The sequence below is a fragment of the Poecilia reticulata genome, chromosome 2, assembly GCF_904066995.2.
Source record: "Poecilia reticulata chromosome 2, P_reticulata-male-v2, whole genome shotgun sequence".
In the NCBI taxonomy this organism is placed as follows: Eukaryota; Metazoa; Chordata; class Actinopteri; order Cyprinodontiformes; family Poeciliidae; genus Poecilia; species Poecilia reticulata.
The window spans coordinates 2,801,724-2,819,581 of record NC_088831.1 but is presented as its reverse complement, the minus strand read 5'-3'; the positions used below and the strand labels follow the sequence as shown (position 1 = coordinate 2,819,581).

Sequence of the window (17,858 nt, the reverse complement as noted above, 5' to 3'; positions counted from 1 at the left end):
TCGCTCCCAGGGTTCACCGGGTCCTTCATCCCAGAGAGAGCAAGGTCGCTGAGCTTTTATGTAAATTAAGTGCCTTCTGCCCCAGACTGCTTTGAATCTAGATTTGCATGCGGCGCCATTGTGTGGTTGAATGAGGGTGGCCTGAGGAGCAAAATTTCAAAAAGAAAATAATTTAAAAAAAGGAAATCACTTTAAGGTGTGGATGTGATTTGCTGACAAATTTTATATCTTCCAGTCAAGTGCTGCTAAATATGTAATGACAAAGGACAGGATTGTGTTCTGTGGGTCCAGTTTTATTCAAGATCTTTCTTTTATTGTTCAAATTGCAATGTTTAATATAGTTTTAGCTGTGTAAATAACTGACAAAGTGGCACATCAGCCTATTTTTTCCTAATCAAATTCTTCTCTTTTGCCGTTGATTCAAACTCATTTAAATGCAAAACGGTGACTTTATGAATACCACAGAAACTAAAAATTAATGTGAATTTTCTGATGGAATATTTAACACACCTATAATTGATGTACTCATTTTTTTCTTTTTAATGTTAAATCACTATTTAATAAAATTCTTGTATTCACAAAAAAAAGCCTGTTGGCTCCTTCTGTGGGAAACTGGATTTAGATGGCAAAATGTTAAGTCAGATGTTTAGTGTTTTGTGACAACAAAAATGTACTTTTCCATGCGGGCAGTATCCAGTTTCTGCTGAAAAAGCCAAAAGAAAAAAAAAGTGGTCACTTTATCTGGGTGCTACAAGATCACCCATAGGGGGCAGTGCAGAATTTCAAACAACTTCAAGCCAGAATCTAAGTATTTTCTTTCACTCTTCAAACTTCAACAACAGAGAATTACAGATTCAACAGGTTTCTACTTTATTTTGCATTAGCTCTTTATCATGTCAGATCCTTACTACTTACTGTGCAATACAAATGAGGCATACTCAAAATCCTAGTCTGCAAGCGAGAGCACAGAAAGACACCTAAAAACATTTGACACACTGAATGCTTCTCCATTCTTTCAAACAGTACAAAACACTGATAACAAAGCATTCTGAGCATTGTTACAGTTAGTAAAGCATAATCACTGGCTCTAAAACACAAAAAGAACGTGACAGATTTACTGTAGTCTGCAGCAACAAGTTGGTGACTATCATCCAAACCTTTTTAGGTAGTTAAGATTTGAGCTGTAACTGCCAATAAACAGGCTGCAGACACATACATACATACATACATATAGCTTATAGCTTACTCGGGTTGTTCCCAAGCACTTTACAGTTTAGTTTATTTTGAACTCTTGGCCACGTTAAATATGGGTGGCGTCGGGCAGCTCCAGCTCGCTCAGGTACTGGCTGCAGTTGGGGTCACCCCTGACAGCTGGAGCTGACAGGATGCGTTGGCCGGTGTGGGGGTCCACGCACCAGCACTCGCCCCGCTGACCGTGGAGCGACATCTTGCACTGAAACAGAGAATTACTTATTCAGTTGTTTTTTGCCTTTCTCTATTATTGCTATTAGTCATTTAATGAACCTGTTAAAAGCCATGCTGACACCATGCCCTCACAAACCCATTTACTTACATGTTAATGTTTTTGAGGTGACAGTTAAGGGGTTAAATAAATGGGGAAAAATACTCTATCTAAAAAGTTTCCGAATATCCTAATATTTGAAAATGACATCTGAAATCATTACCAAGTAAATTAAAATACTAAAAAGTTGTTTTATGTCACCAATTTAATGCAAGAGGTGACACTTATATAGATTTATAAAATTAAATTATGCAATTTCTTAATTACATTATTGAAATAAATTATTTTAAGTCATAATCCAATTCAGTAAAAATACAGAACATGTATTTAGTCATGTAACTTTAAACTACTGAACAGCCCAAATCAGGAAAAAGAAATATGAAATACTCTCTAAAATTAATATTTTATTTTTAAATCATAAAGAAATGACACATTTCAATTATTATTATTATTACTAAATGTCCACTGTTAGACAAAATGCACTTTTTTTCTAGAAAGAGCCCAAGAGCAAAAAATAAAAAAGTTAACCTGCAAACAGCCTGTTTCAAAAACCTGTAAATTGTTGCATCACAATTTTGTTACCTAGCAACCTAAAGCCCACCCCATCACCTGGCAACCCAAGTGGTGCTTCACCCACCTCATTAAGTTTATTCTGCTGGATTTACCGCTGCATAATGACTGCTGGAATAGGAACATATCTTGCTGTTCATCGATTTTTTTCCCCAGTCACATAGAACAGAGTAGTGTTGCTTCATCTTGTTATTGGTTTCTTGCAATATTGCCAAAGAAAGTTGTAGTTTGCGCAAATCAGTTTTGGAAGGATTCCTTTAGAAACGACCAAAAAAACACAGCAAGATTTACCAAAATACTTTGACTGAAGAAAGGTTGTGTCCCTAATGTTCATCACAAATGTCCAGATAATGTAGATTAAGTACATAATGATGTCTTGTGTGTTTTATATTGTTGTTTAGCATCGTCACTGCATGATCTGGTCCAGAGGTATGATCCATATCATCAGCTAATTTGCACATATGCTAATAGAAATACATCCATGGAGGGTATTCTTGTTTATTTTCTCTTGGCTTGTGGAAGCATAATAGTGGACCTTCAGTTTTCTTTTTACTATAAAATGCATACACAATAGTTAATAATTTATGTTTTTTATTTATTCTCTATTTTATTTCTGTTTTTTTAATTGGGAGCCCTGTCAACATAGGTTATTTCTTGTTAGCCCCTCTTTTAGGCGTAACCCAAAACTTTAGTCACCTGTTTTGGGTTATACTGCCCCCTCTTGTCACAGTTAGGGATGTGCAGTGCATAGAGGTCCTCCAGAGGACCTCTGTTATCTCTGAAAGGCATCTTGGATATCCTCTCCAGGACCTGGTCGAGCTCCTGCTGACACTGAGTCTTAAGAATAAACAAGAACAGAACAAAACAAGAGTTTCAAGTCCAAACAGAGGCGTGTGGGTTTGTTGGTGCCACCAGCTTTTGGCGTCGGGGGGTTATAAAAGGTTTGCCTACAGAATGAAATGTTCAGAACAAAATGTTCAGTCAAGCCTAACCTCTGTTTACTTTTAAATAATAATAATAATAATAATAATAATAATAATAATAATAATAATAATAATAATAATAATAATAATAATAATAAAATGTTTTTTTAATTAAAATATAAAACCTCATTAAAATAAATCCATCCACATTCAAAACAAAGCTTATTCCAAGACACATCAACACCAGCTCAGGTTTGCCAAGCAATCTGAACACTTTTGACTATAAAATCCCATATTAAACACACATCCACACAATATTGCTAAATGGCTTCCTGGTTTGCGCAAATTAGTCTTAATTCTTGCCAGAAATTGTATAAAATATTGCCAAAGACCTTTGGTTTACCTCCCACTCCCCTGCCAAGACTTGTTCTGTTCAAGATTTACCCTCTGAATTACTTTGTGATGGTTGAAAAATATAATAAAGCTGGATGGAAGATTTAAAGAGTTGATTACAGAGCAGGTAGGCTGCATTTATAGTCAGTAAATAGCTGCATTTAAATTAAAAGGAAATCATTTGTATGAAATGTTGGCGAATTAGCACATATGCAATATAATTCCTAAAAGTTAAAGAATATTTTAAAAAATCCTTTTTACATGGATCAGTAAAAAACGGTTTTTGTTTCCACAATCTTCTGTTTTGTAATATTTTCCAGTTCATCAACAGCCCTAATTTGGTTTGTAAAGGAATAAAATGTGATTGATTTTATAGCCAGATGAATGATTTGTTGCTCATTCAACCACCAGGTGGCGTAGCCTGTTACTTTAACTTCAAACTTGTGAACTACACTTCCTGCTGTATCTTTGGAAACATTGAGGTGTATGCTATCTTTTTGTATCAGCTTTATTGAAATCTTGAGACAGCTTTCTTGGCATAGCCATATTTCTAACATTGAATGTTATCTCTATCTCAAGCACACCTGATGCAACCCACAAAGAACCAGAGTCGTCTGTGCCTGAGACCACAGGTTAGCAAATGCATGGTTTTATGAAGAATTTTGTTTGAGGGGTTGAATAATTTTGACACTGGAGTATTAAAAGTAAGATGTATTGCTAAATTGGGACAAAATCCTAATATTAGCTACAAACAAGAAGTGTTAATAACAAATACTAATTTGTTAACTTTTTGTGAATACTCTTACATAATCCTATATTTTGCCAGTAAGCTTAAATTTCTGTCGGACTTCAACGGTTTTGGGTGCAAATGTACACACATGAAAAATTATATCAAAATTATCTATCATTTCAAATTACTTAAATAATTTTGATCAAATGATTAATAGTACTTCAGTAAAAGAAAATGTTCAAGAGCAAAAACACTTGGAAACAATAATTTTTGCATATTGCAGATAGAAAGGTAAACGCAGCTCATCCCAGAGTCATCCTCCTCAGCAGACACTCACCTGTTTCGGACGAGTAGGTCTCACCTCTTCCACCTTGTTGGTCTTCATTTTTGTCTTCATCTCCTGCCTGTGCTGGCGTACGGCGCTCTCTTTGGGTCCAAGCCAGGCGGCGTCTTTATGGGGCTTTCGGACAGTCGGGATCTCGCTCACGTCCAGATCAGGCTGCAGCTCCAAAGCCTCACCTTTGATCCAACACATCAGAACATAAGCACATTTTGAATCTGAGGTTAATGCTTTTTTCATCTTTACTACAATTTTCAACGTTTGCATACACTGTAATAAGATATGCATAACCCTTTCTTCTCACTGTGTGACATTAAATCAGATACAAATGTCCTTTTTACTGAAAGGTTGAACTTTCATCAATTTCAGAAGTTTACTGCAGTTTTTTTACTGAAATTTACATTCCACCCTCAGCTGTTGCTGACGATGCATCCGTTCAGTTGTTGCCAAGCTACAGACACCCCAATGCCTTTGTAACAATATCTGCTGATTTTAATTATGCCTCACTCTCTGCTACACTTCCAGCGTTTCAACAGCTTCTGAGCTCAGAGAAAACAAGACGTTGTATTTGTTTTATGCAAATGTCTTGTATATCTCCAAAGCAAGAATTCCTCTGGGAAAACCAGATCACAATCTTGTTTTTTTCTGCTGTGAATATAAACCCCGAGTTTAGAGGCAACCTGTAACAAAGAAAAATTAGAAAGTGTTGACAGTAAACTGAAGTGGGATTTTCTGTGCCAGAAACTGAATTGATTGGCTGATTGGCTGATTGACTGAACCCCCAAGAGCAGAAAAAAAGTAGATATCAACTTCTGCAGTATTAGAAGACAAATTCCACTGTGTTCTATTGATGAATAATATGGTATATTTGGAGGGAAAATAAGTGTTGGCATTCAGAAATTCAGTGCAATAGCATCCTTTGTTAGCACTAGCTTTCTTAGTGTTAGCATGATCGTTATAGCATTAGCGAGCTCCAACAGCTCAACTAACTAAATTCTGTTCTCTTTTCTAATATCATTATAAGAATGTTTTACCGAAAACGCAGGTAGTGGTGTGGAACGGGTATGGCACCTGCTAATGAGGATGTACTTACTTTTAGAGCTCAAACAAGTGGCAATTTTAGTTTAAAACACAGAGCTAAAAATAAGCTCTTCTAATGAAAATATGCCTATGCATGCAAAGAAGAGTAAGTAATCATAAATCGATTTTAATTGCTTAAGCCGTCTCCTCTTTCATAGTATTTAGCTGTGGATGTTAGTGGTAACATGCTAATGTTGGCATTAGCCAGTCTTTCACTAATCGTTGTGATTCTGTAGAACTGTGTCTGTCCCAAGCTTCTCCAGATGTGTTTTTTTTTTTTTTTTGTCTTTTCAGGCAGAAGTTGCAAACATGGTTAAAGGTCGTCAGGTCAGATCCAGTTTGTTGTTTCTGACAACAAAGCAGACTTTGGCGTTCACAGAAAAAGGAGTGGAAGAGGAGTGTCTCCATACGCCAGCTGATTTCATCAAGAAAGAAAAAATCCCAGTTGACACAAATTCTTCACATAGCCCATTTCAGCTCACTTTAGCTGCGAGGAATAATATTTCAAAAAGCAAATAAATGAGCCAGAACACCACTTGGTTTTGCTGAATCTTTGCAGGAGAGCATGCATTTTCACCTATGCAGGGTTTTCCTGGACGGGAGGAAAGTCAGGACAGTAGAGAAGGTCAAACGTCTGTCCATGAAGTGGATAGTTGAAAGCTATGTAGGTCAAGTTCTAACATGCAGACTAGAGGAAAGTGAATGAAAACAAGTGTGTGTTTTAGCAGAAACGGTAGACTGAGGAGTCAATCTCCAAGCCCTGCAAGAGGTAAATGTGATGTCCGGTTTAGGATTAGGATTACAAAGAGTCTAAGAGGGAATGGGGAAAAGGAAATTCCAAACTAAGCAATAACAAGGTGCTGGCGCCTTTCACCATCAAATTGATCTGCAGTTGTTGGACTTGAGTTCTCTCCATGACTGCTCCGAGATTTTTTGAAGACGTCTTGCAAAACAAAGAAAAGCGGGGGCAAAGGTCAATTGAAACCAAGTGTGTCTTGACATGCACATGTGCCTAGATCCACGATTCGAGCAGATAAACACAAAGTACGCTCAAGCTGGGGCGCCTTTTGTTTTGCTGGCTTATGTAATCCTCAGAGTCACAAAGTGCACAACCTTTGACCCGTCTTTTCTGGGGAAACCCGAGACGTTCAGTCAAGTGCGCACTTTCCAGACATGCTCACATGAACGCTTGGTGCCGAACAGCAACTAGCAACCATCCTGGGTGATTCTATGCAAACGGCACACAAACACAGAGGGTCAGGACCCCACTTTCAGGGGGCGTAAGGCCTCTGCAGAACAAGCTGCTTCACAACAGTGGGCTGAGGATCAGAAAAGTCAACAGAGCAGCAGGCCTACTGTCCAGTCTACTGCTTGACTTAATCCTCACACAAAGGCCTGGAGAGATCTCCTTTCTGTATCTGATCCATGTCGAATTCCCAGGTGGCACGTAGGCCAGAGGTGACACTGACTGATTGTCCGGATTCTGGTCAACTTAGCAAATGGCAGACTTTCTTTTTCTTTAGACAATGTGAATGTTGGTATTCAGTTTCTAAGTCTTTGGTCTGCCCATGACAACATAGAAATGGCTTGCAGAGTTGAGTTCACGGCTCCATCAGTTAGATTCCCAGGTCCTTTGCCTTCTTTTTGAAAGCAGAGGGACTGGCTTCAAAACTCTCCCATTTTTTCACCCCAAGTCTTTTTCTTGAATTGTGAACATTGACCTTGACTGACTTAGGCAGGGGAGGTTTGCAGTGCTCTGGATGTCATTCTGGATTCTTTTGTGATCTCCAGGATGGGTTATTGATGTGTTCTTGGAGTGATTTTAGTGGGCCAGCTTTGGGAAGGTCCACCACTGTTCCATGCATTTTGCATTTGCGGATAATGGCTCTCTGTTATCAACACTGGAGAACCAAAACTGCAGAAATGTCTTTATACCGGTTTCCAGATAGATGTCAACTGCTTTGATTCTCACGTGTTACTGAATTTCTTTACATCAACGCATGATGTTTTGCTTTTTGAGATCTTTGAGCCAACTTCATGTTGTCAAACAGGTCCAATTCAAGTGACAACTTTATTCTTCAGCTCAGGCAGCTGAAATCCAATAAATGATTTTATAAGGGGAAATAATTTATTGGATTTTCCCTAATAAATGAAATCATCATTTCATTTATAGAAATAAGAGAAAATCTGCAGGAAGCGGTGTCTGAAAAGAGCTGGGAAAATCATCAAAGACTCCAGTCACCCAGCACACAGACTCTTCACACTACTGTCATCTGGGAGGTGCTGCAGGTGCCTCTGGACTAGGACCACCATATACAGGAACTGTTTGTTCCCTACAGCTGTCACACTCCAGAACTCCTGACGTCTAAGCAACTATGATGGCTGTATTCTCATACACAATAACACTGATATACCACTTTTTACCTGCACTTAACTATTAGTCACTATTGTATATACTGTATCTACTCCTGTTTATTAAAAACTTAAATGTACATTTGTAATATATACGTTGCTAATGCTAATTTGCTAAAATAAGTAAAAATAAGTCAATAAGGAAGCAAATAACTTACATTCTCAATAAAATCTGCCTAAAAACCTTTGCATACCTTCATACTGGTAACTTGCCAAGTGAAAGAACATGTTGGCTGATCCCCTCCGAGCCACTTTGTGACTCATGATCCTACTATAATTGCCATGATGGTACTTCATTTTTAAAAATGATCATATGTCACAATTCATCCAGCTTATGAGCATGCGATGAGAATAAAAACTGAATCCAAATTTCTTTTGTTCAGTTTTCATAGATCACAAATTGTCTTTTATAGAACCTGCAGTGGCTAAACAAGAAAGTGCGTTTAATTCTAAGGCAGCCCAACCACCATAAAAATACTGAAAATATTCTCTTCTGTGGTTTCACCAACAAAATGAAGATTTAATTTATTTGAAAATGAATTATCCTATTTAGGTTTGATCCGTCTGACTGTTTTACATTTTAAACTAGAAAGGAACAAATACAGCTCTACCTCAACAAAAATATTGAAAGAGCTTTGATCTCTTTTCCTTTGCAGCTGAAAGTTAAAGTGGATGGCAGTTCATGTTTTGGCATGTTTGAACTTGCTGCAAATCCTATGCTAATTTATGTCCTATACAATTGCCCCAGAGTTCATCTAGCAGTGCCTGCAGAGGTAGCTCTGCCCAGTCTTGGATGCAGCTGTGTAGATGCGTGCCAAAGCCTGCTTTTAGACAACGTTTGAGGGCCAAAAAGCCTTGGAGGTAAACTTATTAGAACTCTGCTGGGCTTCTGTCTCTTGAAATAACTGCCAATAGGCCTTGTAAAAGGTTTGAAACCACAACAAATCAATGTAGCCATGCCTTGCAATGACACGTGACCTGTTTAACGCCTCAGAGGTGCTTAAAAACAGGAGTTAGATGATCCTCTAATGTTTGCTGGTTTCCATCCATCCACCAACTGACTTGGCCAGAGTCAAGAAGTCGTTTTAGCATTGTACCTTTCTGTTTTCTATGGATGTCATTTGAGTCTATAATTTTATAGACTTCTGATATGCATAGAAAAGTTGATAGCAATATATGTGATAAATCCAGCCTTTTAACTTTAGAATTACTGAAATGGTTCATAAATAAATGTCAAATGTTGCTTACTTTAGATTTTAAGCCAAATCTAATTTCAGACATATAAAATATTTTAGTTGTGTGTTAAAACAGCACACAACCCTAAAGAGAGCATGAAACTAAGTCATAATTATTCATACACATTGACTGAAATTCTATATGTCTCTTCTACAACATGAAGAAACACTCAAACAGGCAACACTGAACAAATGAAATTAGTCCAAAATGAACAGATATGTAAAAATATATATTTTTTAAATGTCTCCAAAATGAAAAATTACACAAAACCAACAGGTGAAACAGATATTTAAATAATAATTTTGTTTTAAAACATAATAAAGTATTATGTTTTAAAACAAACATGTTTAGAACTTTTTTCTCAATAAAAAGAGGGGGGGAAATCATCTTATAATAGATTTGTACTTTTCTTTAAAAACAAAAGAATAACTTATTTAAAGAGGTCCTCTTTCTAAGTAGTATGACTCAGCTAAGGTTTGACTTGTCTATTTATTTCATTTTGTTGTCTAACTCTAAGCTGGTACAGTAATTCACAGTAATTCTACCTAAAAAAAAGCAATCCTCCCAACTGCAACTGATCTAGAATGCTGCTGCTGGAGTTCTGACTAAAACCAGGAAGCTAGAGCACATCATGAGTTCCAGTTCTACAATTGTTCCCTGAGAGAATAGACTTTAAAATACTGTTGGTAGTTTAGAAATCACTGAATTAAAGATTAAAGTTCTGCTGTTGTTGTATCAGCCTTCCAAACCTCTCAGGTCTTCTGGCTCTGGTCTGTATTCAAAACCAGAACCAAACATGGAGAAGCAGCGTTCAGCTTGTATGCACCAAAAATTTGGAACAAACTTCCAGAGAACTGCTGAAACCCTGAGTTCCTTTAAATTAAGACTAATAACCCAGCTGTTTAGAGATGCTTTTGAACCATAATAAATGAAATATTGACCAACATATTTGATGTGCATGATTTTGGTTATATTTGTTCAGTTGTTGACTCTATGATGTTTTCTTTAAAACTGTAATTTTGTGTTTTTATTATGTACCTCGCTTACTGCTGACTTACTGCTGAAATGTGCTTTACAAATAAACTTGATTGATTAATTAAAGTTAGAAATGTCTGCTCTATCGGTCTATAGGTTGCCTGTAACAACTTCAGCAATTATAAACCAAATCAATACCAACAACTAAAACATTATCATTAGTATCTTTAAATCCATGCTAACATTTTCAAAGTTGTCAGCCGACCCTTCATGTCAGACTCTGCTTGTTCAGTTTTAAGAACCATTAAGCAAAATGGATGGTGGGAAGTTATTTTGGTTCTCAATAGGAACGAGGAGATTCCTGGCACGGAGATGATTGAAGTCGACGCCTCGGGGGAAGACGGTGCAAATACCCGTTTTTAGATGGGATTTTTGGGGATGGGTCAGGGGGATTATCCTGCCACTATTTCAGGCCTGCCAGATCTGTCTGGACACCCTGCAGGTACACAGGAATGCCACTTCTCAATGAATGTGATTCCAGTCGCTGAGGGCGCGGGTTGTTTTTAGCTCCCTTTTGTTTCTCCAGTTTTCCTTCTCCATGACAACTCTCTCCATAACAGTAAAACATCATGTTTTTCTTTCTCATTATCGTCAACTCAAATGGACTCTAATAACAACTGGGCGAAAATTAACTCTGACAGAGGGCTGTTTTTAGGATCAATCAGCAGTCAACATCAACTACACTGAGTTTTGAGCCATTTTTATGATTCATCTAATACAGACCATGAAATATTTCGGTCTTTTTAAGCTGATTTAATCTTTTCTGAAGTCTTGGTAAAGTTCTAGTCAAAACAACAGTTGGATCTGATAAAGCTAACCCTTTTCGGATGTGGGTTTCCTTGGAAACCTAATATCAAACAATCTTTTGTATAAAGACAAAAAGCCGATGTGAAATGTGTCTTTCTTTGTAAAGAAGGATGTTTCAGAATAAAAATTAATCCCAAAAATTACAACAAACAGACTTTTTATTCAAATGAGTAAAGTCATTTGTTAGTCCAAATTGAGGTATCAAAACCATAAAAGAAAACATCTATTTCATCAGTTATTATGCACTAATATAAGAACCTGCATAGAACAATCGTTTGTAAACAGCCTAATCTATGCTCTGTTTGTTCAACAAAATGGAGACTTTTTTTTTTGGCAAAACTGTGGGGAAATATTCAAAGAGGTACAGAAATATAAATGTCATGTTGGCTTTCAACTCTTACAATGATTGGTGTAGTATACATAAGCTTTTAAACTGTAATTTCTAATTTATAACAGATATGCATATGAATCAGTGGAACATTATAAAATGCCTTATCAAGTAACAGCTCAAAGCAAAGTCAATACTAAATCCACAAAAATCTGACAAGTGTGGCATCAAAACTCACCGCACTTAGGCAAGTAGTGCGTAGGGTCTGATTCCTTTAAAGTGTCAGATTTGCTGTATAACAGGAGAAAAGATTAGACATTTTCCCTGTTGTACAGTTGACTTTATTAAATTGATGCCATGTCACTACAGCAGCTCTTTAAGAGAACTTGGAAAACATTCATGTACCTTTACGGATCAATAAGCTATTTTTAATTGAATCGATTGGAACTTTTGTTTTAAAGGTCATCATCCTTTCCTAAGCCGTGTTACACAATAGAGATTATTCACAGCGAATAACTTTGGATCAATACAAAACTAAGAAGAAAGATGATCTATTGCTGCTGAAAGGAATAAGTCAAGACAAACCCTGTTATGTAAAAGGAATTAATAACAAGATAAATTATTTAGTTGCTTCAGTTTGAAACACAAAGTTCTTTACTTTCTAGAACTCTAAATATAAAGGTCTGTATTTGTTTTCACTTAGTGAAAAAGTAGTTGCTCTCTGTTTAGTTTTGTTTTTATAAACACTTAAATAGAACCTGTCTGACAAAACAGACAGGTTCTATTTAACCTGTCTGTGTTAGGCTAAAAGGCTAAAAGATCTTATAAAAGTAGCAAACCCAAAGCAACTTCTAATAATGTTTCATATCAATCATGGTGAAGGCTATAATGCTCCGCTTGTGAAAGTAAATCTAATAGGCGTCACTTTGACTCTCTGACAACAATTTTGAGTGCCACACCGCCAGACAGGACATGTTTAAAAAAGCAGAGCAGCCTCTGGATGACAATAAAATTAAAAAATGAAAGGTCTGCAGTAGCCTTTTTAAACAGGCTGTTCCTGTTGAAAAATTCCCCAGTGTGGCTGGATAAAACATTTCTGCCAGGAAGCGATTCAGTAATGTTCCTCCAGAGACTCATTACTTATTATTGCAAAGGCTTGATGGCAGTTGTTGCTGCAAACGGCAGAACCACTTATAAGTTTCAGGAGCTTTTTCTCCTTGATAAATACAACTGTCATTTGAAAACTTTGTATGTTTATTTACAGCATGGTAAACAGATGCATAATATTTTGCAGAAATTCATCATGTGGCCTAAATAAACTATCACTTTGATCTTTTTTTCTTTTTTTTTTTAGCATAATGACTGACTCCAGGATCAGGGAAATTCATAAATCCTTACATTGACTTCTTTCTTCAAGGAAATACTACACAGTATCACAGTGATCCAAACATCCACTAACCACTTACTTGTTCCTGTTTGGGGATCATTAGAAGGGGAAGATGACTGATTATAGTTTTCTGTTGCTTTTATGGCATTTGCAGTTAATCTTACAACTGAGAATACAAAGAGTATTTTAAGTGCATTCTATGGGACAGTGCTGCATTTTACCCTGCCCTAATGGCTTGATGATTTCCTGTGTTTTGATTGGTTGGCAGGGTAGTAGAAGGAGGCACCGTTCAGCTAAAAAAACCGCCACACTGGCTGATAAAAACCGCTGGTTGAGCTGGATTTTATTTTGTGGCATCAGACTAAATGAACCTCAGTAATTTTACTATTTTGTATGATTTTTTTTCTTTCCTGCCTTATTTAGAGTTGGTCTAGAATAAAATGTGATGCACTGAAAATTCTCGTAGTAACATTACAAAATGTCAAAAAAGTTAAAGCGCTGTGAAGACTTTCATAAGGCACTTTGGGCTAAAATGCAGCAATATGAAAGTCAAGGAAAACATTTCAGATACTTTCTAATTGCTTTCCTCTTCAATTTGATAGTCACTGAGAATTGTATAGATGAATTGAACATTAGCAGAAGCTAATGTTTATGGTCTTTCTTCTCTCAGCCAATCAGCAGCAAGAAAAATAAATCAAGCAGCATTGCAGCTAGCTATTTAAGCTGCCATCCATCCATCCATCCATCCATCCATCCATCCATCCATCCATCCATCCATCCATCCATCCATCCATCCATCCATCCATCCATCCATCCATCCATCCATCCATCCATCCATCCATCCATCCATTTTCTTCCGCTTATCCGGGGTCGGGTCGAGGGGGCAGCAGTTTCAGAAGGGAGGCCCAGACTTCCCTCTCCCCAGCCACTTCTTCCAGCTCCTCCGGGGGAATCCCAACGCGTTCCCAGGCCAGCCGAGAGACATAGTCCCTCCAGCGTGTCCTGGGTCTTCCCCGAGGCCTCCTCCCGGTGGGACGTGCCCGGAACACCTCACTAGGGAGGCCGCCCAGGAGACATCCTTACCAGATGCCCGAGCCACCTCAACTGGCACCTCTCGACGTGGAGGAGCAGCGGTTCTACTCTGAGTCCCTCCTGGATGACCGAGCTTCTCATCCTATCTCTAAGGGAGAGCCCAGCCACCCTGCGGAGGAAACCCATTTCGGCCACTTGTATCCGTGATCTCGTTCTTTTGGTCATGACCCAAAGCTCATGACCATAGATGAGGGTGGGAACGTAGATCGACCGATAAATTGAGAGCTTCGCTTTTTGGCTCAGCTCTCTCTTCACCACAACGGACTGGTACAGCGCCCGCTTCACGGCAGACGCTGCCCCAATCCACCTGTCGATCTCCCGCTCCCTTCTTGCCTCATTCGTGAACAAGGTCCCCAGATACTTAACTCCTCCACTTGAGGCAGGACGACCCCCCTGACCCGGAGAAGGCACTCTACCCTTTTCCGGCTCAAGACCATGGCCTCGGATTTGGAGGCACTGAGCCTCATCCCGGCCGCTTCACACTTGGCCGCGAACCGCTCCAGCGAGAGCTGCAGATCATGGTCTGATGAAGCCAACAGGACCACATCATCCGCAAAAAGCAGAGATTTGATCCTAAGGCCACCAAAACGGATCCCCTCAACACCTCGGCTGCGCCTAGAAATTCTGTCCATGAAAGTAATGAACAGAATCGGTGACAAAGGGCAGCCTTGGCGGAGTCCAACTCTCACCAGAAACGAGCCCGATTTACTGCCAGACTCTTGACACCGGTCATACAGGCACCTGACAGCCCGTATCAAAGGGCCCGGTGTTACGTCAATCCCATCAGATAGGGTTCTCCCTGCGTCTTCTTGCCGCTCCACCCCACCCATGCGGCAAAATACGCGCGTGCTTGTGATGAGCACTGAGAAAGCACAGGCGTAGGGAACTGCGGACACCGTGAAAGCTCAAACAACATGTTTCGGCAAAGTTGTCACTTTCTTCACGTTTTTTCGGGAAACAAATAGTAATAATACTAATAACAATATAATAAAAAATAATAGTAATGATAAATACATGTATGTCACATATATTATAATTATTATAAATGTATATATATTTATATATATATATATATATATATATATATATATATATATATATATATATATATATATATATATATACATTTATATATATATTTCGCCCATCAGATACCGTTCCCCTTGTTTTACAGTGGGGGATCCCTATCTGATGGCCATATTTCGCCCATAAGATACCGTTCCCTCACTGTAAAACAAGGGGAACGGTATCTGATTTGTGATTTTAACATAGGGGGAACGGTATCTGATGGGTGATTGTAACATAGGGGGAACGGTATCTGATGGGGGATTTTAACATAGGGGGAACAGTATCTGATGGGTGATTTTAACATAGGGGGAATGGTATCTGATGGATGAAATATGGCCATCAGATACCGTTCCCCCACTGTAAAACAAGGGGAACGGTATCTGATTTGTGATTTTAACATAGGGGGAACGGTATCTGATGGGTGATTGTAACATAGGGGGAACAGTATCTGATGGGTGATTTTAACATAGGGGGAACAGTATCTGATGGGTGATTTTAACATAGGGGGAATGGTATCTGATGGATGAAATATGGCCATCAGATACCGTTCCCCACTGTAAAACAAGGGAAACAGTATCTGATGGGTAATATTGAGCATTAAAATGCATTGCCCTGTTTTTATTTCATATATATTTCAAATATATATACATTTATAATAATTATAATATAGCCTATATGTGACACACATGTATTTATCATTACTATTATTTTTTATTATTATTAATATTATTACTATTATTATTATTGTTGTTGTTGTTGTTATTATTATTATTATTATTATTATTATTATTATTACTATTAGTTTCCCGCAAAAACTTGAAGAAAGAGACAACTTTGCCGAAACATATTGTTTGAGCTTTCACGGTGTCCGTAGTTCCCTACGCGCGTGCTTTCTCAGTGTTCATCATGAGCACGCGCGTATTTTGCCGCGTGGGCGGGGCGGAGCGGCAAGAAGACGCCGGGGGAACCGTATCTGATGGGGAAACGTGGATTGACGTAACACCGGTACCCCATACTCCCGGAGTAAACCCACAAGGCCCCCCAGGGGACACGGTCGAACGCCTTCTCCAAGTCCACAAAACACATTTAAGCTATTTAAGCTGCATGTTCTTCAAATATTTTAGATATGCTAGACCAAAAAGAAAATCTGTTAATTAGCGTATTTTTCTGCAACTAATCTGGGGTCATATTCCACTGAAAAATCTGAGAATGATTCCTTATCAACATATTTTTTATCCATATTCCGGGCAGGTTGTGGTTCACGAACAAACTGATGGGTTTAAACTGTAGTTCCAAAAGTTTTTATTTCGGTGCGTCAAAGTAAATTATGTTTTTCTATCGCAAAAATTTTAATAAATTACACTTTCGCTTTGGATTGCGGTAGAAAACTATAAATGTGTTTCTAGCTAGTTTTTCCAGGTTTAGATCAGCAGCTATAGATTAATGCAGTCTCTGTCAACAGCTTCATCCGGCCAAAGCTTAAGATCCAGCATTGCAATCCTTGCAGCATTCCTGTTGCTGTCCCCTCCCTGTTCTCCCCTGTGGAAACATCAATATTTCAATGTTTTCTGTTTCGATCCAAGTACAACTTCAGAGAGTGTTTTTCTTTCTTTCTTTCTTTAGCAAGCAACTTGCTCTCTGTTGTTGGGAGGGGAAAGGCTGGATATCCAGCTGTTTAATAGAACAGCTGAGATGGACTGGCTGAAGTGAACTCAACACATAATAGCATCTGTTACATGGTTTCACAAACTAAATGCATGAGAATAAATAGAAGTAGCTCTCCAAAACAGTTCTTAATTCATAATTTTAGTCATGAAACCGTGTTTTTATTTGCAATGCTGCACAAATGTGCAATAAATAAACTCTTAAATAAGAGTTATTATGCACTAATAGGCAGAAGCATGGTCACTGTACCTTACTGGACTGTTCATGACAGTGCAATATGTCTATAGGCTGCAGTCTAGACAGTGTCATTAAAAATTGATTGAGGTTTTCAGTGAACTGACTGACCGCTGCTGTGCTCCCGCTGCTCCGGGCTGTAAGTGACCGTCTCCGTGTCCACTTTGCGCCGACACTGGCCCTGGCCTTGCACCAGTTGCTCCAGGGGAAGCTCCGAGTCGGGCGTCGGGTAGCACCGCAGACCGGTGGAGCACCTCGGGGTGTAGACGCCGCACGCCTCGTCCTCCTGCCGGGCGCACACGGGGCAGCACCCGCACCCCGGCTCCCGCACCATCTCCGCGCATGGCTCGGCGAGCTGCGGGCAGAGCGCCTGGCGCTCCGCGGTGCAGCCCGGGCAGCGGAACACCATCTCGGACAGGGAGGCGCAGGCGAAGGGCGCGGAGAGGAGCAGCAGGCTGCAGCCGGTGAACCATAGCATGGTTGGAGGCGTGCGGACTTTGGTCATGGTGTCGGGGCTGATCGGAGACAATCCCAACTGAAAAAAGAGGCAAGAAATGTGAATGCGAACAGGTGAAGCCGGGAATGGGAGGGCTGCTGGGTCCTACAAGTTCCCAGGTTTGGGATCTGGACACAAGTGGACGTTATTAGGGAACATGTCGCTTTATATTTGGGATGATGGATAAAATGGTGGGTTTTTCATTTTGTTTATATAGTTATTAAAAAAATGTCTCCCACTAGAGCAAACTATTTGAACTTGAACTGCATTGAGGGGAATTCATTTGATACATCTACAGGAAATGGTGGCCAGTTTTACAGCTGAAGGAAACTGATGAATGATTCACAGATTTTTGAAAAGTGTGGGATCTGCTCTGAGTCAATAGTTTAAGGTTCCAGTTGAACAAATACTGACTGAAATCTTTACCTGCTCCTCAAGATCTTGACTTTGACTAGACCATCCTATCACACAACTTACACCACTCTAGCTTTTCAGCTTTGGTGTTCCCATCATCAAGTCTTTTGCATCTCCATCAAACTT

General features: G+C 39.0%; 1 protein-coding gene across 2 annotated transcripts; it reads right to left on the bottom strand.

Moving 5' to 3' along the window:
- Positions 1-846: 846 nt before the first annotated feature.
- Positions 847-17,457, bottom strand: igfbp2a (insulin-like growth factor binding protein 2a). 2 transcript variants are annotated; one of them, XM_008423490.3, is made up of 4 exons: positions 16,934-17,457; positions 4,500-4,657; positions 2,789-2,929; positions 847-1,453 (listed from the first exon to the last, which is right to left on the bottom strand). In XM_008423490.3, exons 1-4 carry the CDS (start codon positions 17,325-17,327, stop codon positions 1,301-1,303), a joined length of 846 nt encoding a protein of 281 aa, XP_008421712.2. In that variant the 5' UTR covers positions 17,328-17,457; the 3' UTR covers positions 847-1,300. The 2 variants fall into 2 exon arrangements, with proteins under 2 accessions (XP_008421712.2, XP_008421702.2); XM_008423480.3 differs by having other exon boundaries at positions 4,476-4,657; positions 16,934-17,455.
- Positions 17,458-17,858: the final 401 nt, after the last annotated feature.

Excerpts from the sequence above, each read along its gene's own strand:
- igfbp2a (XM_008423480.3), bottom strand. The coding sequence starts at position 17,327 with ATGACCAAAGTCCGCACGCCTCCAACCATGCTATGGTTCACCGGCTGC. Across the intron at positions 4,658-16,933 it reads GCAGCGGGAGCACAGCAGCG|GTGAGGCTTTGGAGCTGCAG; the intron begins GTCAGTCAGTTC and ends GTTGGATCAAAG. Across the intron at positions 2,930-4,475 it reads GACCTACTCGTCCGAAACAG|ACTCAGTGTCAGCAGGAGCT; the intron begins GTGAGTGTCTGC and ends TTTATTCTTAAG.